At 49.6% G+C, this 25,319-nt stretch overlaps 1 protein-coding gene across 3 annotated transcripts in view; it reads right to left on the bottom strand.

Moving 5' to 3' along the window:
- Nucleotides 1-25,319, bottom strand: part of Dock1 (dedicator of cytokinesis 1) — a 561,057-nt gene that overhangs the window by 461,510 nt on the left and 74,228 nt on the right. For 2 of the 3 annotated variants that reach the window (XM_045145301.1, XM_045145308.1), the window contains exons 6-13: nt 23,964-24,112; nt 21,561-21,696; nt 20,588-20,745; nt 18,935-19,016; nt 18,399-18,534; nt 12,018-12,090; nt 8,587-8,729; nt 3,781-3,906 (exon numbers count right to left, since the gene is read on the bottom strand). In XM_045145301.1, the coding sequence (XP_045001236.1) occupies nt 3,781-3,906; nt 8,587-8,729; nt 12,018-12,090; nt 18,399-18,534; nt 18,935-19,016; nt 20,588-20,745; nt 21,561-21,696; nt 23,964-24,112 (1,003 nt within the window). The remainder of the gene's footprint in view (nt 1-3,780; nt 3,907-8,586; nt 8,730-12,017; nt 12,091-18,398; nt 18,535-18,934; nt 19,017-20,587; nt 20,746-21,560; nt 21,697-23,963; nt 24,113-25,319) is intronic. The other variant, XM_045145312.1, reaches the window with a different exon arrangement.

Genomic DNA, 25,319 nt, shown 5'->3' on the forward strand with positions numbered 1-25,319 from the left:
CCCAAAAAAACTAAACAATAAAAAAATCAAATAACCCACTCAAAAAATGGGTCAGAGAACTGAATGGGGAGTTCTCAAAGAAATACAAATGGCTAACACACACTTAAGAAAATGCTCACCATCCTACCCACCAGGGATGCAAATTAACACAACTATGAGATTCCACCTTCCCCAGTAAGGATGGCAATCATTAAAAATATCAAATGACAGCAAATGTTGGTGAGGACATGGGGAAAGAGGAACTCCCATTCACTATTGGTGGGAATGAACAATTATACCACCACTATGAAACTCAATACGGACATTCCTGAAAAATGTGAATATGGAACTACCAACAATCCCAGTTTTTCCCTTACTAGGTATTTACCCTGAATATTCCACACGTCACTACAGAGATCTTTGTTCAATCGTGTTTATGCTGCTCAATTCATAATAGCTAAGAACTGGAATCAACCCAGGTTTTGATTTCTTTGAAAGAAGAGCTTACCCTATAGCCCAGGTGGGCCTAGAATTCACTAGGTAGCCTAGGCTAGCTGTGGTAATTTAAAAGAATGGCCCCCAATATATTCAGGGTTTTTTAAGGTATTTTTATTTTAATTTATTTATTAGAGAGACAGAGAGAGAATGGTCACACCAGGGCCTCTAGCCAGGGCAAATGAACTCCAGACGCAAGCACCACCTTATGCATCTGGCTTATGTAAGACCTGAAGAATTGAACTTAGGTTCTCTGGCATCACAGGCAAGTGCCTTAACTGCTAAGCCATCTCTCCAGCCGATATTCAGGATTTTATTACAGTTTGTAATTTAGACCTGCAGCCCCCTGGGTGGATCCTAGGCTCCAGTCCTAAGGTGTGGTGGTGAATTTGAAGTTCCAGCCTAAAGATATGCAAAGTGCCTAGAGTTCCTGAGGTGTGCTGTGCTATGTGGCTTTTGGCTTTTAGGCTTGTGCTTCTCTCTCTGTGTGATTGGTCCTGTGAAAACAGGCCAGCCTCTTCTGCCATTATGGAAATATAAGCTTCAATAAATCCTTTCCTCCCATAACTGTGCCTGGTCTGGAAGTTCATCTCAGTGACTTGAAGCTATCTACTACACTAGCCTTGGACTCACAGTAATCCACCTGCCTCAGTGTTCCAAGTGCTGGGATTAAAAACATGCACTACCCTATTTATCCTTACGCATTCTAGAGTAAGATGGACCTTAACTGTGGGGGGTGGGAGAGCAATTAAAACCGTTGAACTAAGAATCTTCATCTTGCTGAGAGCCTAGGACACCTGACAATGGTCCCACTGGAAAAACTCCGCTTCATTAGCATCAGGATGGAGAAGCTTCCCTGCCTGGCGACTGCTTCCCTGGCCCTGACTGGCTGGCCCGTGCCTGACCCTGCTCTGTCGGGCCAGCAGCCGGGCCCTATGTGCCTCAAGGACCAGAGCTCTCGAAGTGAAAAGCCCTCCCTTGCTTTCTTTTTCTTTTTTAATTTTGTTTTGTTTTTTAACAGCTCCATTTTGGCTTTTAATGTACCCAACTATTAAATTAAACTTTCATTTAAAGGTCATTATTGTAACAGTCCCAGCAGATCGCTCCCACAGAAACAGTGACAACTAGGGAGGGAAGCATGGCTGCTGATAAGGGCGCTGCCCCAGAGAAGTTCACAGGGAAGAAGAGGAAGTGGAGCGAGGGAGGCAAGGCTGCCCATCCACGACCCAAAGACCAGCCACGACTGAGCGTGGCCTCCTGGGCCACCCACTGCATCCCTCTGCCGTGTGACTCCCCAGCCTGAGAATTCGATCAAAACACAAAAAGTGTAACCTTTGGTTCAAGAGCTGTAAGGGATCCCCAAAGACCTCAGCAGACAGAGAAGTAACGGGGACTGGGGACCGTGAAGAAGCGAGCCAACAGCCGCGCCCCCACGCTCTCTTCAGGCAGAGGTTTGTTTTCTGAGGCCATCTCAGAAGCAAGATGCCACTTACAAAAGGTATATCAGCCCCAGGGGGCTCATTCCAGGAGGAACTGTCCACAAGACAGATGACGACGAAGGGTCAATGTTCAAATTCCAATGGACTACATACAGGCAGGAGAGCCACCAAGATCACCTTGGGATCCACAGTCTAGCCAGTGCCTACTTAGCACAGAGTGGAGGTGACTTATTCCAATTACAATCCCTATCTACAGGGCCTCTCAGCACAACACATGGAACTTTCCAGAACAATAACTAAAGAGTTCTGGACTTACTTTGTAAGCTTATCCCCTATAAGTGTGTACTATAAGCCATATTAGTGAGCTGTCATGTTCTAGTTAAGCTTGGTAAGCACTGACAGTGAAGATGGGGTACCCCTCCACCCCCATGTCAGATCCACGCACATGCAGTGCAGCATCCTCTGAAACCCCTCCCTGTGACAAGCAGAGTCAGGAGAGCAGGGGACCAAACCAAGAGTGAAAACTGCCCACGAGCAGCTGTCCTGCCTGGGACTCTCCGGACGCTGAGCTCACCTGAGCATTCAACAGGGCTGACTCGTCACGTGTGGTGATGTCATGCGCACCCAACGTAAGTTCTGCTATTTCTCTGCTCCTTTTTCAGCCCAGCTACTCCAGTCATGGGTGCTGTGAGTTTCTGGCTAGGTTTATCTGCTTCTCATCCTTCCTTCTACTGTTGCTTGATGTGACCCCAATAAATTCATTCATTTGGAACCAGAAGTAAGGGTATTCACAGATAATCTTCAGTGGCCCCTAATATATTCAGGATTTTATTACAGTTTGTAATTTAGATCTGTAGCCACCTGGCTGGAGGAGGTGTCACTGGGCAGATCCTGGGGTCTAGCCCTAAGGTGTGGGGGTGGATTTGGAATTCCAGTCTCAAGATATGCAAAGTGCCTGAGCTCTGCCTGGAGGTCCTGACCTGTGCTTGTTTTTGGTGTGGTTTGGGGTTTTGGCCTGTGGCTTTTCTCTCGGTCTGCTTGGACCTATGAAAGCGGGCCAGCTTCTTCTGCCATTACGGAACTTCCCCTGGATCTGTACGCGTCAAATAAATACCACTTCCTCCATCACTGTGCCTGGTTTGGAAGCTCATCTCAGTGACCTGAAGCTGTCTACCACAAAAGGGAACCCCATCGACATGAAGAAGATTTCTGGGTTTGCCTAAGATCTCAAGGACATCCCAGGGATGGAGAGATGGCTCTGCCCATGAAATGCTTCCCTGATAAGCCTGAGGGCCAGAGTTTCATTCCTGGAACCCCTGTAACAATGCTGAGTGTGAGGGTGCACACATGTGACCCCAGGGCTGAGGAAACAGAAGGATCCCTAGTGGCAAGCTCCAGTCTAGTGGGAGACCTGTCTCCAGTCAGGAGAGTAACACCAAAGGCTGTCCTCTGACCAACGTCCACACACATTCACGGGCACACAAACGCGCATTCTAAAACAGAGGACACCCTATGGGGTAAGTCACTGTGACTTCACCCATAAAGTTGCACCTCAAGAGCAAAGGCACTTTGTGGTGGTTTGATCAGATGCCTCCCAGAAACTCAAGTGTCCTGAATGCCTGCTCCCCTCAGCCAATGGTAATTTGGGAGGTGGAGCCTTGCGGAGGAGGTGGGGGGGATTGCATTCTGGCCAGTAAGTATATCCCACCAGTTTGGTCACAGCTGCTGACAACCAGGGTTTTCTATACCCACTCTGGAGCTCACACAGCACCAGCCACATTCTCTGCCTGAACTCACATACATCACTATCCACACATCACTTAGAGACCGGCTACATCTGCGGTGAGCTGACCAAAAATAACCTTACCAGGCATGATGATCTCAGGAAACCCCGTCTTGCGGGCCACGGCTGTGGTCCTGTCCACCAAATGAGGAAACTCCTTTCGAATCTGATGGATGTCTCCAGGAAGTAATTTCAGCGTCACCCACAGACCTGGAAAATCAAAGGGTGCCAGAGTCACATGTGATTGTATACATGTGAGTTTTCACGAGGGCAATTCCAGTGAGCAAACAGCTTTCAATCCACAGCTTAACATCTTTCAAAGATGCCTCCTCCGCAGAGCAGTCAGGCCAGAAACACATCCTGCCCATGAGTGGGGAGCAGAGTCCACCAGAAGAGCAGATGCATGCTTCCTGTGTGCCCTGAGAGACAAGGGCTCTTTGGAATTGGTCTACATTCAGGAGAAATCATAAACTGGCATTGATGTGGCTGAGGACTGAGGAAGCTGCCATTTTCAGCTGCCCAAGATGGCCGGGAGGACTCAGGAGCCCAGGGACTCACACAGCATGGTGCTGCCCGGGTGAGGAGGGGATCACAGGCCTATGCATTGCCACTGGCTGTCCCTGTGCAGTCTGGGACACTGCAGCCCACAGAACTGGCCCTCTCTGCCACACTCACTGCTCAGGAACAGTAGTCTCTCAGCTGCCACCCAGTTCTCACATCCCAGCAGGAAGACCGAACACAAGGGCGTGGTTGTGAGGTCGCCGGAGCCCCTCCCATGTGAAGCCCACGGAGAGCTGCCATGTTCCGCACACCCGAGCATCGTGCACACAGGCGAGGGGCTGAACCCCATGCTCACAACACGCAGGAAGCAGGAGGCCAAGCAGCTGTTCTCAAGCCCAGCCCCTCTCCCTGGGAGGGGAGGGGCACGCCCAAACCCTCAGCAGCTGGGGCTGCCGGGCCAGGCCTGCTCCGCCCCTCGGCACTCAGCCACACGCAGCTCCATATGCACACGTTAAGTACCCAAGTGTGGGTGGGTGTGCAAGCCTGTGTGGAGCTGTGTGCGTGCTCTGCATCGGTCTGGCTTTACATGTATTTGTGCATATGACATGTGTGTGTGTGTGTGTGTGTGTGTGTGTGTGTGTGTGCATACATGTGCAAGTGTTACCCCTCTGGATGCTTCCAAAGTGCATGGGTCAGTCATCCGTCACTGCCTAGCTAAGCACCTTGTGCTTAACAGAACAACGGAAGAAAGTAAATGACAGGCCTTGCTCACAGGCGACTTGAACTCTAAGCAGCACCCAGACCTTGCTCTGTGCACACACAGGCAGCGCCAGTCGAGGCTGGCTAGCATGCCTCAGCCCCGCACCCTCACCACTCTCCAGCCACCTCTCCAACAACCGCTGTCCTGCAAACCACTTTGCTTCCTCAGAGGCCAACGTGACCTGTGGCTAAAAGCATCCAAAGTCAGTGACAATGTTGTATCCTTTGATCATACTTGAAGCCCCTGTTTGCCAGCCATCCCTGTATTCTCAAGCATCTGACGAGCACTTACTTTGTGCCCACGACATACTGGGTGCTCCAAACACAAGGTGGACACTTGGAATATTCCTTCCAGGGACACGTCATTGTGAATCACTAACTCAGAAACGCATGAATAGGAAGGGACACCCCGGGGACAGCCCTGGGTGTGCTGAGGGCACAGCCCAACCTCACAGCTCCTCTTGTGCACCTGTACCTTGCCTTTCCTGATCAGATACAGAGCTCCCAGTCGCAGGAGAGGACTTGAAGGAGAGAAGCGTATCTGACACAGGAAAGCCAAGACACGGGCGGCACCTGGACAGGGGTCCACGGGCCAGGGCTCCGGAAGTGCCCTGTGCAAGTCAACGAGCCAAGGTGAAGAGAACATGCCCTTGCTCAGTGGCCAGTGCACCAGATGCCAGATCCACCTCCATGGTTACCCTGACAATGGGGATCCCTTTCAAGTAGCTGTCTGCTCTGAATCTACAGTGAGAAGCAAAGACAGACCCTTAAGGGCCTGGACACTTTATCCTGCCGCCCTGTCCTCTGGGTCTGTAATACAATAATGTAAACCTAACCAAAAAAGAATATGAACTTGCCAGAAACCCTACCTCTCCAATACCTCCAGGTTTGCTCAAGTATCTGGATAAATAAACCAGAATACTAGTGATACTAGTTCAATCGGTTACAATCTAAATAGGGAGATTAAATTGCCCTGATTTTATTGGGCTCAAAATATTTTCCTCATAGGGAAAGAAATAAGGCCAATTTTAACCAAAGCTTGAGTATGTTCAGGGTTGACATCTGTCTAGGCAGAGTTACTAAAAACAGAAACAGTGGAGCAGGTGTGGCTGTGAGGACCTTCTGTCCACAGAAGCACCTCCACCTCAGAGATGGGGACCATCTGTAGTTCACATAAGACAGCGCCAGGACTGAGGCTGCTGCTCAGTGGTACTGAGCTTGTCTGGCATGCACGAGACCCTAGGGTCCAGCCCCAGCCCTGCAAAAAGAGGTTCATGAGATTTTGTCCTGGTGAACAGGACACGAGGTGACACAAAGCTTGAATGAGCTGAGAGCCGGGGCACACTCAGAGCGGGCGGGCGGTGGGTGAGCAGTGGGCATGGGCATGAGGAAGCCACCGGCTCTTCATGAAGAAGACACTCTCCACCTTGACCATTCTGGGGCTCCTGGACTGTAACTTGATGGATGGCCCAGAGGCCACTGAGAACAGGAGCCTAGAGCGAAGGGCTGCAGACCCAGCGGAGGTCCCACCCTGAGCGCCCTGGGCAGCATCGCTCTGAACTCTCGTGGGGATGGCCTGGATTCTGCCCTGGAGCCCTGGAGGAACGTTCAGGGTCAAGGCGTACCGTGATGCTGCTGCCCAGGACATGCTGGACCAGTAAGGCACCTGCGCTTCCCCGAGGATGCTGTCCACATTCACTGAACCAAAACCTCACCGCCAGCTGGAGAAAGTACCGTCACTGTCTAATTCACAGATTCTGGCTGTGACCCATGTGGCTGCTTCTGATCCTCTCTCGGCTTCTTGCTGGCCTGACACCATTCCCAGCCCCCCCACCACCACACACATGTGACCGTAATAAACACTCAACAAAACACAGAGGATGCTGCAAAGAGAAACCGGAGGTCCAGCAGGCCCTGCTCCAGGGCTGTGGGGTCAGCCAGGCCCAGAGCTGGCTCCCAGCCTCCACGTGCTCACCCTGACCAGCATGGGCTATGCTCCCTGTGGTTTTCAACTGCAGTGCGACCAGAGAGCTGCCATTTCCAAGGGTCAGGGCTTGAGCAATTTAAACTTGCTCCATGCACTGAGGCCACAGACCATAAACATTCTGGGTGTGGCTTTGCTCTGCTATTGTTGGCCGGGGAGGAGGACCATCCACACTAGGCCGGTATCCCAGAAGACACGTGAAAGAACTCACTTCGCCAGAACATTCTTCAGACTCAGTGAACAGTGTCCTTGGACACTAGGAACTGAGTGGAGAGGGCTGTTTAGAAGGTGTGTGTGCACAGCCCAGGCTGGCACATGGGTGTGCACAAAGGTTAAACGCAGGGTCAGAGTCACGAGCCACTGAAGGTGACCCCATGGTGGCCATGCAGGAGGCAGGGCTCAGTAAACAGTTGCTTTCTGGCAGCCCTCCTCGCCAGCCCAGTGCCAGCTGTCACCAGCCTGACTTGATTGATTCATTAGCTCTTCAGCAGAAGGTCAACCACTCGGACATGTCAGTGTGGGATTAAAAACAACACACGCCAGGCAGGTAAAGGGGAGGAGAGGCCATTTGGATGACAGAACCAAGCCACCACTGCCCTGGTGGGGGCAGGGGGAAGACTCCAGGGGACAACGTGGCCATGATTGGGACAGAATATGGGTGAGGACAAATGGGTACAAGAGCCCATGCCATAGGCAGAGACGCCCAGTGTGTCCTGGTTTCTCTAGAGATGCAGCTGCAGCTGGTAGAAAGGTGTGGCACTTGATTTTTCTTTATGTGCGTCAAGTGCGTGCCTGTCTGTGTGGGGTGCACGTGAGTGTGCAGGTGTGCGTGCAGGTGTGCATATATACATGTGGACGCCAGAGAACTGATGGCCAGTGTCTTCCTCAATTGTTCTCCATCTATTTTTTTATATTTAATTTATTCATGAAAGAGGGGAGGAGGCAAAGAGAGAACATTGGCCAGGGCCTCCAGCCACTGCAAACCAGACGCCAGATGCATGCGCGATCTTGTGCATCGGGCTTACATGGGTCCTGGGGAATGAAACCTGGGTCCTTTGGCTTCACAGGCAAGCACCCAACCACCAAGCCATCTCTCCAACCCTTGCTCTCCATCATTTTTTTTGAGACAAGGTCTCTCAGTGAACCTTAAACTCAATGCTTAGCTGGACTAGCTAGTGGACAGGTCTCGAGAATCCTTCTATGTCCTGCTTCCCCAGCGTTGGAATTATAGGTGCAGACCACCCACACCCCTCTGTTATGTGGGTTCTGGAGATCCAGATTCAGTTCCTCGTGCTTATAAGGTAAACATTTCACTCACTGAACCAGCTCCTCAGCGCTCAGGTATTTTTACGGGTGAGGGGGAAGAGCACGGCTGGGGAAGATAGGTAGCAGGAGACGCTTCCATGCCCCCAGCCCCAGGTGCCTCTGAGACACCCTGACATGCTACGCACGTATCTGGGAGGCTGGTTCCCAGGCGCGCTCACGGAGATTGTCAGCAAGAAGCCCACTGAGGAACAAGCATCAAGCACCGTCCACAGTCCCCATCCCGACATCACCGCCTCCCATGCCGAGCTATCACACAGCACCCAGCCCTGTGCCAGGTCCACACCAGTGGCCACTGACAGCAACGAGACAGCAATACGTACCCTGCCCCTTGTGGTTGACTTCTTTGGCAGCGATGACTTTGTTTATAACAGTCTGAAGGAAGTCGTTCTCCCCTGCTACCCTGGGTGAAAAACGGGATGACATGTTCAGCGGCTTGTGTCGAGTGGCGTCGTCCAATGCGAGCCTGGAGGGCACGGGACGAGCAAGACCACAGGAGACAAAGGGGTACAGAGACCCGGGGGTCACGGTAACGGGGAGCACAAGAGAGCATCGTCACCGAATGTGAGAGAGTCGTCATGAGTCAACGTACGACAAAGGGGCAGGATAGGTGACAAGAGAAACAGGGAAAAGCATTGATCAGGAAAATGTGAGACACAAGAGAAGGCAGGCAAAAGACGGCACCCCGCTCCCAGGGAAACTCCTGCACCAGGCCTGGCTCCATTTCAACTGGATAACCCCCAAAAGTGTGGGGGTTCAAAGGTCTTGGGTTCCATAGAATCCGTAAGGCCATTGGTCCCAGCTCAATACTTCCAAACCCGCTAAGGCCAGGGGCAGGTGGGTGAAGGAGGAAGCTAGTCAAGGGGCTTGCTTCTTCCCCAAGATCCCTGGAATCTAATGGCTTGAGGAAGCCAGGCTCTGGCCCCTCCGGCTGCATGTTCAGCAAGGCCTCTGGCGGCTGCAAGGGAAGGTGAAGCAATCTTTGAAGGACAGAACTGATGAGCACCATAGCCGGAAACTGAACCAGGGACACAGCTAGGGACGCGAGCCACCAGGGCTTCAGGTGCAATTGCCAGGAGCCGCCACTGAAGCTTCCCGCAGCAGTGCGGGACACGGGACACCACCCCCTCCAGAGGCTTGAACCCTACTGCAGAAAGAAGGACGCTGCCCTCCTTCACTGGGGACCTCAAAGGGGCTAAGGGCTTGTTTCAATCACTTTACCAAGTTAAACAGTAGGGATGGAGGGAACGAGAGAGAGAGAGGGACAGGAAACTGTGCTTCCTTACTAAAACCAACCCTATCACATAATAAATCAGTTTTAAGGGGGCAAAACACATTTTCAGTAGCATGGCATTTCCCAGAGAACTGGTTTCACTGCTCGTCCTGCTGCTAAAGCCATGCTGCTCCTTCGCTTCTGACTGATTAATCTGCATATCACTCTTCCTTTCCCTGAGCAACAGATTACCTAACAGAGAAGTATATGATCATTTCCTTTAAAGTGGACATTCTAGCACCCGACAGAAAGCCACTGTACAACACACAGGGAAGATACCAGATCTGGGGAGATTATGAACCTACACTGTTAACTTCCTTAAGTTTTCCAGTAATACACCAAGCTGTTCTTTTCTTTATTTTTTAATTCTTGAGTTTCCACAGGGGACACAACAACCAACAGGTGATTTCGGTTAGTGGTATATCTGAGCACTGTGAAACCCTGAGGTCTACATAAACACAGGTGTAGGTACAGCAGGAAGCTGTGTCTTATACCTTTCAGCCCAGCACTTGGGAGGCAGAGGCAGGAGAATCACCATGAGTTCAACGCCACCCGGAGACTACATGGTGAATTCCATGTCAACGTGGGCTAGAGCAAGACCCTACCATAAAAAAACAATTTTTTTAAAGAAACTTAGCATTATTGTTTTGAAAAGGTATATTTTCTTTATTACCTCACTGTAAGCCAGGTTCCAAGATGGAAATTATTAGTGCCCTTGTACATTAAAGAAGCTTCCTTATGCTGTATAACTACGCCTCCTGCCTTCAGAGACTCTTTCCGTGGGTGCTAGTCCCCAGCATGACTGCCTGCGCTGTAGAGATGCGCTAGCCGCAAACACCGTCCAGTGCGGAGCCTGTCAGCCCCGTGTGGTGCTCAGCACTTGAAATGGACTGGTGTGATTGAGAGATGACATTTTAATTCCACTCAGTTGTGATTAATGTAAAGAGCCACATGGGGCTAGTGGTGAGTGGACAAGACAGAGAGTAAACTGAAAGCATTTAAGCCACGTGGGACCTGCACCTCCAGTTGTGCGTGGAGAGACGCAGACAAGCGGAGCCCACCTTCAAGCACATAATGCGGGTTCTGTGTGTTTCCCCTGCCGGGAAGATGGCAAAATCTCTTCCCAAACCCTGCGGAACCTATGGGGGGGGGGGGGGGGGAACCTGTTCAGCTTGATGGCTTGCAAAGCAAGCCAATTTAAACAAGTGGCTCTTGAGCCCTGAGGCAGTGGGTGGTCCATTGTAAAAGACACAGGGCATCCAAAGTTCAGGTCACATCTCCTGTGCCCCAAGGACAAGACCCCTTCAGACCTTCCTTATAGCCAGCCTCCAAAAGCCCCTCAGCCAACAGCAGAGTACTACACAAGTGCTCCACAATAACATTAATCTCAAGTCTGAAACTCTTTACATAAAGGCAAAAAGGAAAAGAAAAGAGAGAACAAGAGGACGCAGAACACCAGGGCAGGCCACTCTAACCACATCACTTACGGTCCTGAAAGTGGTAGTCAGGGGAGGAGGCTGTCTCTGACAATTAGTCTTAAGCATCCCCATTCTAAATTGTCCTCCTTGAGTGGGCAGTCCCCTCGTGTGGCCCAAGGCTGATCCAGACCCTCCCCCTTGCTTCAATTGCCAGGGAAATAGCAAGTTTCGACCTCTGTCAGGGGCTCTAGCCTCAAATCAGAGAATGGACTTCACAAGTCTTCCCCAAGTGCTTTTACAGTATGCCCCGACCCTCTCTAAACACTTCAGGTCAGGAGACAAAGCCTAAAACAATGACAAGAAAAAATCGACTCACTCAGAACAAAAACCAAGATGGAAAAAGCAGCAGCGTGATTATACGCTTGATGTATTATTTCTCACTTTACAAAAGAATCCATCATTACTTTGTTTGGCTTCTGTTTTAAAAAGTAGCAACCTCTTGTGATGAATTTGAAAGTACTGTATTTTGAAAATGTGAATTGCTACTAGAATAAATCAATTATGTAAAGAAACAGTCACACTCAGAGCAGAACTGCAATGCTTCTACTGACAAGTAACCCGGGGACTGTCATACACCCTACACCCAGGAGCATGTAGGAACCTTGGCCCAGCGTGGTTACAACTCTCCTCAAGTTCACATGCTGGGGTAGGGACAGAAGCGATTGTTAATTTTTTTTATTTTTATTTATTTATTTAAAAGAGAAAGAGGGAAAAAGAGTGAGAGAATGAGCACGCCAAAACCTCCAGCCACTGCAAACGAACTCCACGCACGTGCACCCCCTTGTGCATCTGGCTAACGTGGGTTCTGGGGAATCGAGCCTGGGTCCTTTGGCTTTGTAGGCAAAGGCCTTAACTGCTAAGCCATCTCTCCAGCCCTGATTTTTTAGTAACTGTAAAATGGTCAGTGCTGACTTCGGCTTCACATGCAAACTTGCTAACAAGCTTTCATAAACGTGGGATTTCCGCGCGGCCTCTGGCTCTGCGCTAGACTGCTGGTACTTACGGCTGGAAGGGAATGAAGTGCTGCTTATCTTCGTCATCTACTTTCCCACTGATTATGTCCGTCACGTCCATCACTGGGGAGAGAGAGAGAACAAGTGCCACCACACAGAAAGCTCACAGAGGTATGCCAGACCGTGTGTTGGTTCATGCCAGCCATGACTGGATAAAGGGAGCTGCTCAGATGCAAGTCTGTGGTTCCCATGCTTGATAGATAGGCAAGTACTCCGAAAGTACTTGCCCCCTAGGGACGGGGATCAAATAACAAGTCCACTGAATCAGGCCCTCTGCCTAGTGTCCAGGAACCCCCCACTCAGGAGATGCTCTGCCCAACACAACGTTCTGTGAGGAAGGAAGGAAGTGAAGGGAGGTGACTGCGGTAAGGAACTGAACTTTGAGGTTCATTTCATTTGTTTACTTCAATTAAAACAGCCACCCTACTCATAGTAACTGAACACCTCAATAATAACACAGCTACAAAGTGGCACAAGTTACCATCAGCCACCTCCCCCAAGGCATATATGCTGGTACCTATAGATGTTGACTCAGAAAAATACCCAAGGCTGACTCACAGGCACCTGCCTGGCAGCGGAAGGAACTGAGACTCACAGGCGGGAATAAACAGGAGACCCCCCCACACACACACACACACACACCTCACTACCCAGGCTCTTTCCATTTGTTAGCCTTCTTCACATGTACCCGGTGGAGGGGGGGCAAGCTCACTCACACCCCTGGAGAAGCCAACAGACATGGCACTGCCTCCACATTAAAAGAAAAGATACCCCCTGGCTGCATTAAGGGTTCACCTAGTTACTATCTCTCTTCCCAGTAAAGTACTGGACCCTTAGGCATGCTAAACAGAGCAAGAAAACACTGCAGGGTGCTAGACAGGTCTTTGCTCTGTCCTGGCCCATACACCTGGCAAAGGTAAGAGAGCCAGAACAGCCTCTCTAGGACACATTACTTTCCAACGCAGCCACACAGCCGAGGGTCATTTGTACCTAGGCACCCCCCCACACACACAGTGCTGAACCAATGGGACTGTAGACCAAAGAGCTTACACACGTGTCCAGACATAGAGGAGGACAACCTCAAATAACGATGGGCAGGCTCAGGTGTTCACACGTGAGGCAGGAGCCGCTGCCCGTGTAAGTACTTGACGTGATCCAGTACTCAGCGAGGCTAAGAAGTCCCAGCACACATATCCACAATATCCACATTTCCATCACCAGTGCAGAACACAGCCAAGACAGGCTGAGCTACATGCTATGGGGGTGGCCTTCCCGTGTGCCTGCGGACCCTCTCTTCTGTCACAGGACTCCTCTCCCCTGCTGAGAGTAGATTTCATGAATCATCAGACTCCCTGGCCACATACCCAAGATGCAGCCCCAGAACACAGCCAGGCTCAATAATCAAGGAAGCAAAGCCACCCATCAGTGGAAAACAAACAGCCTTTGTCCTGTTTCCTGTTATCTAATGGCAGGTCTACAGGTCTAGGCATCCTAAAGCTCAGGAGAAACGCCCAAAGGCATTTTCCACAGGATTTTCCTTACAGCTCCTCAGCACCAAGGCCAATGCCGGGGAAGATCTGGCTCAGTACGGACATGGAAGAAAAGCCCCCAGCCGAAGGAAGACATGAGCTTCCAGCCCAGTGTCCCCACATCCAGGGTAGAGGGCAGTCTGGAAAAGTGTCCAGTCTGGCTGCAATCAACATGTCTGTTTGTGTGCAGGCCTGAGGGTGTGGAATACTCAGGGACAATGGCAAGGCATGAGGGATACACAGGGAAGGAGAAGGGGGTGGAGGGACCAGGACAGCGGGGAAGGCCAGGAACAGAAGCGGAGGCAGCAACATCTCCTGCTGGCAGGGCACGTCAGGACCACCTGCTCGCAGCAACCGTGCAGAAAGCTCAGCTTTAAGGGCCACGCAGGACCTCACTCAGCAGCCCCCGACAGGGACTTCCCTGGCACGCAGCCACGGTGGGTGCTGCCGTTTCACACCTCCTGTGCCCCAACGTGAAGGAACAGCCTCTGATTCCTGTGTAATCACTCCAAATGCAATGTTCATACTGCAGTGCTAAGTGTTTTTGTAGAAATGTACATGGGCTGGGGAGATGACTCAACGGCTAAGAAGCTTGCTTACAAAGCCTAACGACCTGGGTTTGATACCCCAGTACCCATGTGTGAGAGTTAAGGTGTTGTCAACTTGATCTGTTAGTAATCCACAGGCTGCTTCTAGGAAGGATCAACTAAAGGAGGAGGTCTTTCCCCCAGGGTGAGCCCTTCCCCCAGAGTGGGCAGCCCTGCTCAGAGGGGGACTTGATATAAGGAAGCTCTGGGTAAAAAGGGTTCCTCCCTTCCTTCCTTCCTTCCTTCCTTCCTTCCTTCCTTCCTTCCTTCCTTCCTTCCTTCCTTCCTTCCTTCCTCCCTTCTACTTGGCTGCCGGAGCTGCTCGCTACCTTCCAGCGTGGATTGAAGACCAGTGCGGACTGAAGACCAGCATCAACTGAAGACCCACGTGGACCTAAACCCAGGGGCTCCTCAGGAACCCTCCAGGCTTCCCCACACCATCTGCCGGGTCGGGACTGCTGAGGCTTCTGGACACGAGGACTGAGCAGCTATCAGGTTCGGTGATTCTCGGGCCTGCAACTGCTGTTGGGCTACTGTAAGCTTATCCAATAAATCCCCTTTTTAAATAATTCATTGTAACAGTTCTGTTCCTCTAGAGAACCCTGACTAATACACCATGTAAGGCCAGATGCACAAAGTGGCACATGCATCTGGAGCCAGCTTAGAGTGGCTCTCTCCCTCTCTCCTTCTTTCCTTCTCTTTCTCCCTCTCTTTCTGCTTGCAAATAAATAAAGAAAAAAATTTTAAGTATATGTGGGCTGGAGAGTTGGTTCAGCAGTGAAGTTGCTTGCCTACAAAGCCTAAGGAGCCATGTTCAAGTCTCCAGGTCACATGTAAGCCAGACACAAAAAGTGGCAGAAGAACACAGGTCACGTGTGCACAGGGGCACACGCACCTAGAGCTCAACCGCAGCGGCTGGAGCTACGACACACCAATTCTCTTTCTCTCTTCCCGTACTTTTTTCTCTCTTTTCCTCTCAAGCATAAAAAACAAAAGGCCAGTCTGTTGGGCTTGCCTCAAAAAAAAAAAAGTATACGCATGCAATGAGAGCATATTACTGCTGCAGTACCTGGGAAAAACAGTAAGCTGGGAAAGAGAGGCCCAAGGGACATGAAAAAAAGAACAGTCAGTAAACAAAAGTACACTATATTATCTGATATTGTTACGTTTTTTGTTTGCCTATTACTCACTGGATCACACTCAGAACTGCAAACATGGTAGCCACACTCTCTACCAGGCTTGCTCCCCGGCCCGAGTATCACCTGACAGCGCGTAAAAACATCACATTACCACAGGCACCGGGAACGATTATAAAGACGCACCCAGGAATAGTCAAGAAGTACTGCTATGGCTATGGGAATTATGGATGATTTATCTAATTATCTTTCTTTCCCATAAAACTTCCATGATTTTTCACAATTGTCAATCACTTTTGCAATATCAAAAGAATTAAGTGGAAAAAAGGAACAAGACATTATTTTCAATTCAAGACTAAACCCTGCGGGCATGAAGGCCCATGAACACTTCTCTCACTGTGAGGCACGGGGCTCTGTTGACACAGATGAGCCGAGATCATTCTGAAGAAAGCCTCAAAATTAAATTTGCATGTGGAAAGCAGAGCTGCAAGTGAACAGGCAGAATCTCATTACCGAAGAGTTGATCACCTGTGTGGAGAAGGGAACCTGGGGGGTGGGGGAAGGGGGCGGTGATACTCTGTGACTTACAGAAGAGCAGCCCCGGGTACCCGGTTATGCTTAACGTTTATATGTAAGAAGGGGCGGGCTGCTGCCTGGGCACCCTGACAAAAAATCTACACGGCCAAAGCATGAGAGGTCCGCCCCGCTGTCTCAAAGCGGACAGTGGAAACTGGAAAACTAGAATCCTTACTACAGAAACACCAGCTCGGTGTTAGAAAACTGACCCTCCTGGGGGGCTGTAAGTGCCCTGTGCTGGGACCAGGGATGGATGGTACCACAGCACCCACCAGGGCCAGGCATCCAAGTCCCTGCCCAGAGATGCTGGAGCCATGCGGTGCGTCGTGACATCAGAAGCAGAGAGCCCCGAGAGGCTCTTCATCCTTTCACATGGGAGCTTCAGCAGGGGAGGCTCTACCTCGCAGAGTGGTGCCCACACAGATGCCCTGCTGTGGAGACTCTGGGCAACAATAGGCCAGGGGGCTGGGTTTCCTGTAGTCCAGGATCCCGAAACAGATGTGGGAGCCGCCAAAGACCAGCCCAAACAGGGACTAGGGTCTCAAAGAGCACCCACATAGTCAGCAGAAACGGAGGCACTGGATAATGATACCTCACAGCCAGACAACCAGGCCCCAGGCACTAGGTAATGGCCCACAAACCTGCTGATCTAACACACGTGGGACCCCGAGGAACAGGGCACTAGGTCAGGGCTGCTGGCCATGCCCAGCATACAGCCTGGGCTCAAGGAGCTCCTGGAGTGAACCAGGAGCTGGGGGAGCAGGACTCAACCCCCGACCCTACCAAACAAGCGGAAGTGTGCACCCACAGCAAGAGAAAGTCATGCGAAGGAGGAAGGAGCGGTGGCCCAACCTCCCCATCTGTCACTCCCTAGGACTTCCTGAAACATCACAAGTATCAAAGAAGCCTGGGAAAATTCCCATATTGATCAAATGAAGAAGAAACTGCCCGCCTCCGGCTAGATCTCATGTTTGCTTTAATAAATGCAACTTATCAGCGTGATCGCTGGTGATCTAATAACCACAGCGTGGGGAGGAAGCACAAGTCTCATATCATGTCAGAGATTTCTCTGATTGCTTTAGGGAGCCCCAAACACCTGAGATAAAAGTCAAATGTTTCCCCAAAACTGTCATCTGGGTGGGGAAGAGAAAGGAAGATTTCTGAAAGAGAACAGGATTGCAGGAGTCTCAACCATACGTGTAACAGATACTGCAGGTAAGGGAGAATAGGACACCTTCACGGGACCTAGTCAAGTACGTGGGGATGAAGGTGGAGACAACTTCAAAGGCACATAACCCAGGGGCGTCACAGAGCAAGTACTCCTGCAACGCTTCACCAGTATCATTTCACTAAAGCTATGACAGGAGCCACTAGACAGCCCAAAAGTTACACAGAGGCAAACGGAGTGAGGAATTGCCTGTGATATTTTAACAACAGATAAGTGACATTATTCACAAACTGTAGGCTCCAGGCAAGGTGAGAGGCTGGAATAGGTTTGCCTTCTGTAAAAAAAAAGTAACAACTGGGCACGCTGATGAAGGAGGGGCAAAGCAGGAGTGCAGGCACTGCCCCACTTTTTCTGAACCTACACCTTCTCTGAAAGTAAATTCACTGACAAGCAGGAAACGAGCCGAGAGCCTGAGCTCCCAGCAGTCGAAGGAAAGACTGTCCTCCATCACTGCCCTGTGAGAAACACAGCTGGACACAAGGAACCAGGAGGGATTCCCAGAAATCACAGAACAAGAGTCAGCTTCAGCGAGCTGGGTCATGAAGTAAGACACTGAGAAAACTTCCTTAGGTCAGGCGCAAAGACAACGCCACTGGAAGCCCCATCACGTCACAACTTCCCGGGGACACTAATCTTCCTTCAACACAGATAGCTAGGTTCTCACTTGTGTCTTGCTGCCATAGCTGCAATCAAAGACCTGGAAGGTGGGCTGGAGAGATGGCTTAGCGGTTAAGCATTCGCCTGTGAAGCCTAAGGACCCCGGTTCGAGGCTCAATTCCCCAGGACCCACATTAGCCAGATGCACAAAGGGGCGCACGCGTCTAGAGTTCCTTTGCAGTGACTGGAAGCCCTGGCACGTCCATTCTCTGTCTCTCTCTATCTGCCTCTTTCTCTGTCTGTCACTCTCAAATAAATAAATAAAATAAATAAAAATATAAATATGTGGAAGGTAACAAGGCCCTGTGTTCAGCTAGGCACACCCTCTTGCTGGCATGCCTCAAGATCTAAGTCATCTGCAGATGCCCACTCCTGAATCAGTCACCAAGCCCTCCAATGTCTGGCTATATTCCCCACAGATTGGGAAATAGATCTAGATCTCTCCCAGGAATAGATGTGGATCTGCTTTCAAATCAAACCTGAGCTGAAAAGGTTGGCTCACAGAAACGCCACTGAAGAGAACGAATGTTTCTCTTCTCTCTGGAGAAAGGCCCACCTCCCCATCAAAGCTGCCCACCGCCCCTACGCAACAGTGGCTCTTCTTCAAGGTGAAGGTGAGAGTCTGAAACGCTCAAGGAGAAAGAGGAAAAGGGATTACCTGCCACGCCGAAAGGCCTCCGCAGTCCCGAGGTCAGCTTCCTCGTGTTGCTGTCCCTCAGCTCCATGCGGCCCACGCGGACAATCTGACACACGAAACTAATTTTCTCCCTTTTCAGGTCTTTGCTTCCGAGGTCCTAGAAATATTAATTTCCATAAGTTAATGTTAACCATGACTTAATGCAACCTAGCTGCAAAGGACAGAAAGAACAAAAGAGGATTGACAGTCATTCTCAGACTAGCTTACGGTGGTTTCATGTTTTTCACATGACAAAAGGAGCAGATAGCAGTTGACAGTGAACTAAGTGAGCTCACAACATAAGTTAGTGGGCGCACTCCACAAAAACAGACTACTCTTTGTTTGTCACGGTGATTCTAGGTGCAGGGGGAGGCTCGGGAGACTTCTGGAAGGAGCTTTAGGGATCCCTGACTCACCTGTTACACTCAAGCCAAGGCCCCATGCACTGGCACAGAGAGCCGCGGGAAAGAGCCTGGAGAGCAGGGAGTGATGCACCCACAAGTGTATGAGGAACTTACTGTGAAAACAGCACGAAGATTATGTAATCTGTCTATGTCTTTAGGTAATCCAGAACTTGACCAACGAACCAGGTAGTTTTCACTTGAAAAAAGAGGAAACAAAAACAAATGAATATTTACAAATATAGCTTGTACTCGTTATGCCCTTATAATTAAAACCATGGGGCTGGAGGGATGGCTTAGCAGTTAAGGTATTTGCTTGCAAAGCCAAAGGACCCAGGCTTGATTCCTAGAACCCATGTTAGCCAGATGTGCAAGGGGACATATGTGTCTGGAGTTCATTTAGAGTGGCTAGAGGCCCTGGCATGCCCATTCTTATTCTTTCTCTCTCTCCCCTACTTCCTCTTTTTAACAAATAAACAAATAAATATTAAAAATACATGAAGCTAAAGTCTGCTCTCCACATATCCATGAGTCTATAAACATCAGCAGTACACACGGCGAGACCATCACTAAACCTGCTCTACACAGAAAGCTTGAGAAGTTTTCATTCCAGACAGCGTGAGTTGTACATGTAACAGAACCACTTGCAAATGACATTTCAAAGTTTGTTATCTGAAAAGCCTATTTATCAATTTAGAATGACAGCGGTACAAAAACGTACACAGAATTCAGAGGAATGTGTATTTAATTCAAAGTCTGCTATAAACCAAATATGCTGAACAATACAAACTGCATCTTCTATCAAGAAGAAATAAAATCCTTATCAGAAGTAGGAATAAATTCTCCCGTTTGTTCTGTTTCGTTCATATGTGAAGTATTCACATGTTGAACAGTGTACGTGCAGCGATGGCAGTTTTCACACAGAGACACATACAGTTTAGCCTCTTTTCTTTTCATCTGGACAAAGAGAAATTTATCTTGAAGGTCAAATCAGAACAATAGATTTACAATGATTTCATTCAATAGATATTAATTGTGAGCCTGTATGTGGCAGGCGACGCTATGCCACACACTGAACTCGAGCCAATCAGCTTAAACACGACAAGACAAAAGGGACAGAAGTGACCTTCACGGACCAAAAGCTTGCAACGGGAGAAAGTGACACTCAGTGCACGTTGGGGGAGGCGGGTGGTCAGGAAACAAGCAGGCTGTGGACAACATGGGAAAGGCTATTATTTCAACCTTCAGCTAAGTCCTCAAACTGCTACATGGAGGCTGCTGCCAGTGGAACCAAGCGAGCGAGCAGCCACCTCCCTAAGGAAGGCTCCCCCTGCCCAGAGCCCACAGGCCGGATCACACTGAGCAGGAACGGCTCCTAGCTCGGCTGCCCAGGTGAGCCTGGCAGCCCGGACTGCCCGCTCCCCAGGTCTCCGAGCAAGAGGCTGTGCCATGGTTTAAATACAACCCCCCGCTCGTGTGGCAGAACGCTGGGGGTCCGCCTGGCGGGGCTGCAGTGGGAAGTTGTGAAAACTTCGGGAGGTGAGGCCCAGTTAGGGAAGTGAATCTCGGGGGGCACGGGGACAGGCCCATAGGTTGACAGCCCACTCGTGCTTCCTCTCCCGCCTGCTTGCTGTCTGCCCGCGTGAGCTCCTGCTGCCAGGCCAGTGTCAAGCCCGGGCCGCAGAGCTCCTCCTCCTTTATGAAGCTTCCTGCCAGCCACCTCGTCCTGAAATGCACAAACGGAACAACTGCAATCAAGAAGCCGCCTACCTGATGAACTTGGACTCCGTGGGGTCATACAGGGACATGAGGACCTCAGCATCTTCTCCTATTTTACAGACGACATTCTTGAGGTTGACAAACAAGGCCAGGGAAGGGGTGGCGGCGAATCTCGCCTGCCGGTTCATGTCCAGGTTCTGCTTCTGGGACTGCAAAGGCAGGAGGAGGCCAACGTGAGCAGCCCTCGCGCAGCGTCTGCTTCCTTACCCCCCACCCAGCAGGAAAGGGGCCGAGCAGCTGGCTTCGGGCTGCTCATGCAGGCTCGGCACCCTCGCTATGGGCCCCAAGGCACACAACTGTCCGGAGGAGCACACAGCACCCCGGCGGTGGCCTCGGGGCTGCTGCAGCGCTTGGAGACGCCCTGTCAACAAAGTGAAGCGATGGCTACCAGGTGGGCGGCTTGTTTTGATTTTGGGTTATCTCATTGGAATGAACCCTCCAACGAGTCTGCCAAGTTCTTCACTATCTTCTCTTTACCAAGCATGTAGGAGATGCCCCTCCATTACTTGCTGAATTCATAGGCTATGACAGATAATGTACCAATCAAGTCATGTCTTTTTGAATATCTACTATACACATGATTGCCTTACAGGACCAGGAGATGAAAAGATGAGACCTATGTTCCCTACCCGCATTTAAGCTTTGAATATGTCACTCTGCCCCATAAGAGAGAAAATGCAGACTGCATTATTATGTCCCACTTGACATACAGAACCATCAAGGCATGTTGATCCTGTTTTCTGTGATGAGCACAATGCTTCCTGCATACCCTAGGGAAGGAAATTCTCTGCCCTCAGCCCACAGCCTGGCAAAGCCCTCAGCTCCATTCCTTCATCCTTGCCCGATTCGTACGGCACCTCTGCCCTGCGGGGTTCTAAGTGCTGAGGCTGGCCTCCCTGAAAATCTTAGTGACGTTACAAGCAGATGCTGAGAAATGCAGTCCACAGTAGAGGGGTGAACTCACTTTTTCTTCCTGTAACCTCTCCTCCACTTGCTTGGAAGCTACTTCATGAGCTCGGAAGAGACTAACTGTGCTAGTCAGCTCTGGGTCCAAAATGTTCCCGTCTTCGTCTCGTACCACCAGATCCAAATCCAGAATTCTAGAAGGATGAAAACTCAGAATATCAAGGACAAAAGCCAAGGATTTGAGCTCCCTGCCCCAATGTCAGCCCAGACACTGAGCAGATAAAATAGGTCTATCCACAAATATCAGGAAACATACTTCTAGGAAATCACTCTCTTTAACCCAAAGTGTGTCAGAATTCAAAAGTAAAAGTACTCAATTTTAACTTGCACTGCAATAGAGATTTTGTCTTCCAATGAAAACAGTTGATAGATGTAAAGTCCAAGTAAGTTGTGCGGGGTAATCACTCCAGGATGTGTACACAGAGCATCCCTCGGACCACTGCACACTATGTGCGCTCTGTCCACCTGCATGCGCAGTCAGAAAGCCTTGCAGGGTCTCACCGGGTGTCTACGTGTTTCACTAATAAAGCACAGTGGTTCCTTCTCAAATGTGAGCACTCATCTCAGCCGTGGCCCTGCTCCAGGAGTCCACACGGTCTGCGTGGACAGCACTGTTGCGGCACACACCAGGGGTGTGCGCCCAGAGCAGGCGCGGTGAGGACTGCGCGAGCTCCCTCACGCTCCAGCCACACAGCACATGGTCCCGAGACGCAGCCACAAGGTCCTGCAGGCCGCACAGAATAAGCCCCCTCGCTCACGCCAGCGCGTCCGTATGTGTGTGAGTGTGTGCACATGTGTCCCTGCATGTGGATTACATATGGCCATCTTTGTAGACAGGAAGTCCATGACCTGCAACATATTTTAAAAGGCTCCCTGGGTACCTCTCCCCAAAATAATAAAAAAGTAAAAATAGCTAAGTAATGATGAAAAAGACACAAGACACCAGCTTCTTATGAAGCCAGCACATTAAATCAAACATTCTACGCTGTCAATTTTTTTATATTATTTGCTTTCAAAAGGAGGAAGTGGGAAGGCAAGCACAGGGTCTCGAGCAAACCTGGACGCCGCAGCAGAAGCCCTCAAGCAAAATGCTGTCCTGCTCAGCATTCTACTTCCTATCCAAGTGGTGAACTGCATTTGGAAACACATTTTTTCTTAACTAGATTGTTCCACAGCATAATGGACTTAAGTAGCTACCTACAGCCAAAGCAAGCAGGTGGTCTCAGAACTAAGTTCAAAATACAATACTCCCATAGAAAACAAAATCAAAGCTCCAAAAGTTTGCTCTTTTTCACACGAAAGCTTATAAAAGGTTTCACAACAACATTATCTAATATCCTAGAAGTGAAATTTCCTGTACTGTATTAAAAAAAAATCCTAGCTAACACTTCCCACAACAATCTAATGCAAACCTTTCCCAAGCCTAACTCTGCAAGCTGCGCACAGGACTGTGACTTCAGAAACATTTTCACACTTTAAACGAGTCCCTCAGTTCAGTGGGGCACCTCCAACCTGATGGAATAAAGGCAGGTCTTCCCTCCTCTCACTGCCATATTTACAGGACATAAAAATGGGGGGTGGTAGACATTAGACTTGGAATCTAAGGAGTAGATTCAGGAATCTATGTTTTGAAACCTCCCCCGGGTGATTCTGATAGAAGGATATTTGGAGAGCACATGATCAGATTACTTCCAAGGCTCCTTGCAGCTCTGACATCAAAGGAACAATCAAATAGTGACCAGGTGGCAAACAACATGGTCTCGTTCTAGATGCAGATGTGGCGGAATGCCAACACCAGAACAGGCTTTCTGGGGGATGGGCATGCTGTCAGTAAAGCCATGTGAGTAGACCAAGCTGGGAGCCACCCGCAGATGAGAACTTAGGCAAGACACATCCTTGCAAACCTCAACTATTTCTTTTCTTTATCTTAATTCCAGCTTAAAAGGTCTGTGCTTTGTCTTCAATCAGGCACGCCTACCGTGGGGACACGCTTCATGATGACTTCTGACATCTAGTCAGGACTCAGAACTGGAAGACCTACAGCTCGTCACCAGCACGGCAGGTCTGGACTCAGCGTCAGTGCTGTGAGCAGAAAGCAAAATCTGCTCGTCAGGGACCACTGTGGGTCCCCCAGGACAAAGAAAGTGACAGGCTGCCCCGCCCTACGTCTGTGACTCCATCACTTGGAACACTGGGACCAGGTTTCAAGGTCATTCAGTAAACCTCCAATTTTCTGATCCAATAGAAAACATGTCATCCCTTTCAAAATCTAAACCATGCTATTATTTTGATGTTAGAAATTTGGTTTTTAATAAAATGCAACTGTGATGTCCTCCAGGCTTATGATTATGCTATTATATTGGGTAATTTAAGCATGAAATCATCTTTCAGATAAACAAACCTGTTTCCATAATCAATTTTGGCTGTGACCTTCTTCTTCAGCTCTTTGAGCTCATCCTGGGGCAGAGTTCCAGAAAGGATCTGTGAGCGCCACTCAATCAGGTCATAGATCATGTGCCGCACACTTCGGAACATCTCCCTATTATCTTGCTGCACAGGGGAAATAAGCAACAAGGCAACCGTGAGGCTTACAGTAGAAAATCGAACAGTGGAGATCACGTCAAAGGGCTAGCCCTTTCCGTGTGCAGGTACGCGTACAGTATCCCAGGAGTCAGCGAATCCCAAATACAGAAGAAACTTCAGCGCCAATTGGAACATATTTTATAGAACGGGGCTCCTATTAGACACTAAAAATGGAAAGAGTAAGAGGCAATGCCTGACAGCCAAGACTGCATCCCACATTCTCCAGCACCGAGGACTGAGGAAAGAAGACGGACTTTGAGCCTTGGGCAGGTCTAGAGCTCCTGACATGAACCAGAGCATGGGCGTTGCTTAAGCCTCTTAGTCTCCACCATCAAAAGGAAATTTACGGTTCACAGAGAGAAAGCAGGCAATGGTGACCAAGGCCCACTCAGGACAGCAGGGCTGAAACCCTGTCCATTCACAGACCAGTCAACAACTCCTGCTTGCTTGACTGCCATATTTTGGTTTAAAAATTGCTAAGTTGAACATGAAATACTGACTATGAAATTGCTCAGATTTACACAAAACATTCATGGCTAACTTTACGTTTTTAGGTTTTGGAGTATGTCTGATGAACAATTACTGCAAGTGCTTATTACTGTGCATTTACAGGAAGCCACTATATGATCACAAACAGTTTGCCCAATGAGCAGCTGCGAGACCTAAGGAAGTTTTCTGTGTTCTCGAGAAATTAACGCCCTGCCTTCCTTCCAGCCGCCTTGCCTGTGATAATAACATTAGCATAGAAGAAATCAACACTCCGAATAGAAATACGGGCTTAACAAAAGGTAATCTTCTGAAATGTGCAAAGAAACACCCTGAGGGAATAAGAAATAGAAGACGTCAGGGCTTCATCATTAATAAGACTCCACATTAATAAGATGTCCGCCATGTCCAGAACTGGACAACCGCTCACCTAGCCAGGATGTAACATACTCCTTACCCTGCCACAGAGAAATCTAGAGGACCTCATCATTTTCCTCAGACTATAAAGATCATGATTTATAAGTAGTCAATAGCTAAATAAATAAATAACAATCACCCCTTCTAAGTCTTCATAAATAAGCTACTGTTTATTAAAAGTTGAATTGACTTGATCTGATTTGATTTGATTTGAGCTGACCTGGAGCTCACTCTGTAGCCCAAACTGGTCTCAAACTCACCAAGATCTTCC

Source organism: Jaculus jaculus, chromosome 1 (assembly GCF_020740685.1).
Source record: "Jaculus jaculus isolate mJacJac1 chromosome 1, mJacJac1.mat.Y.cur, whole genome shotgun sequence".
Classification (NCBI taxonomy): Eukaryota; Metazoa; Chordata; class Mammalia; order Rodentia; family Dipodidae; genus Jaculus; species Jaculus jaculus.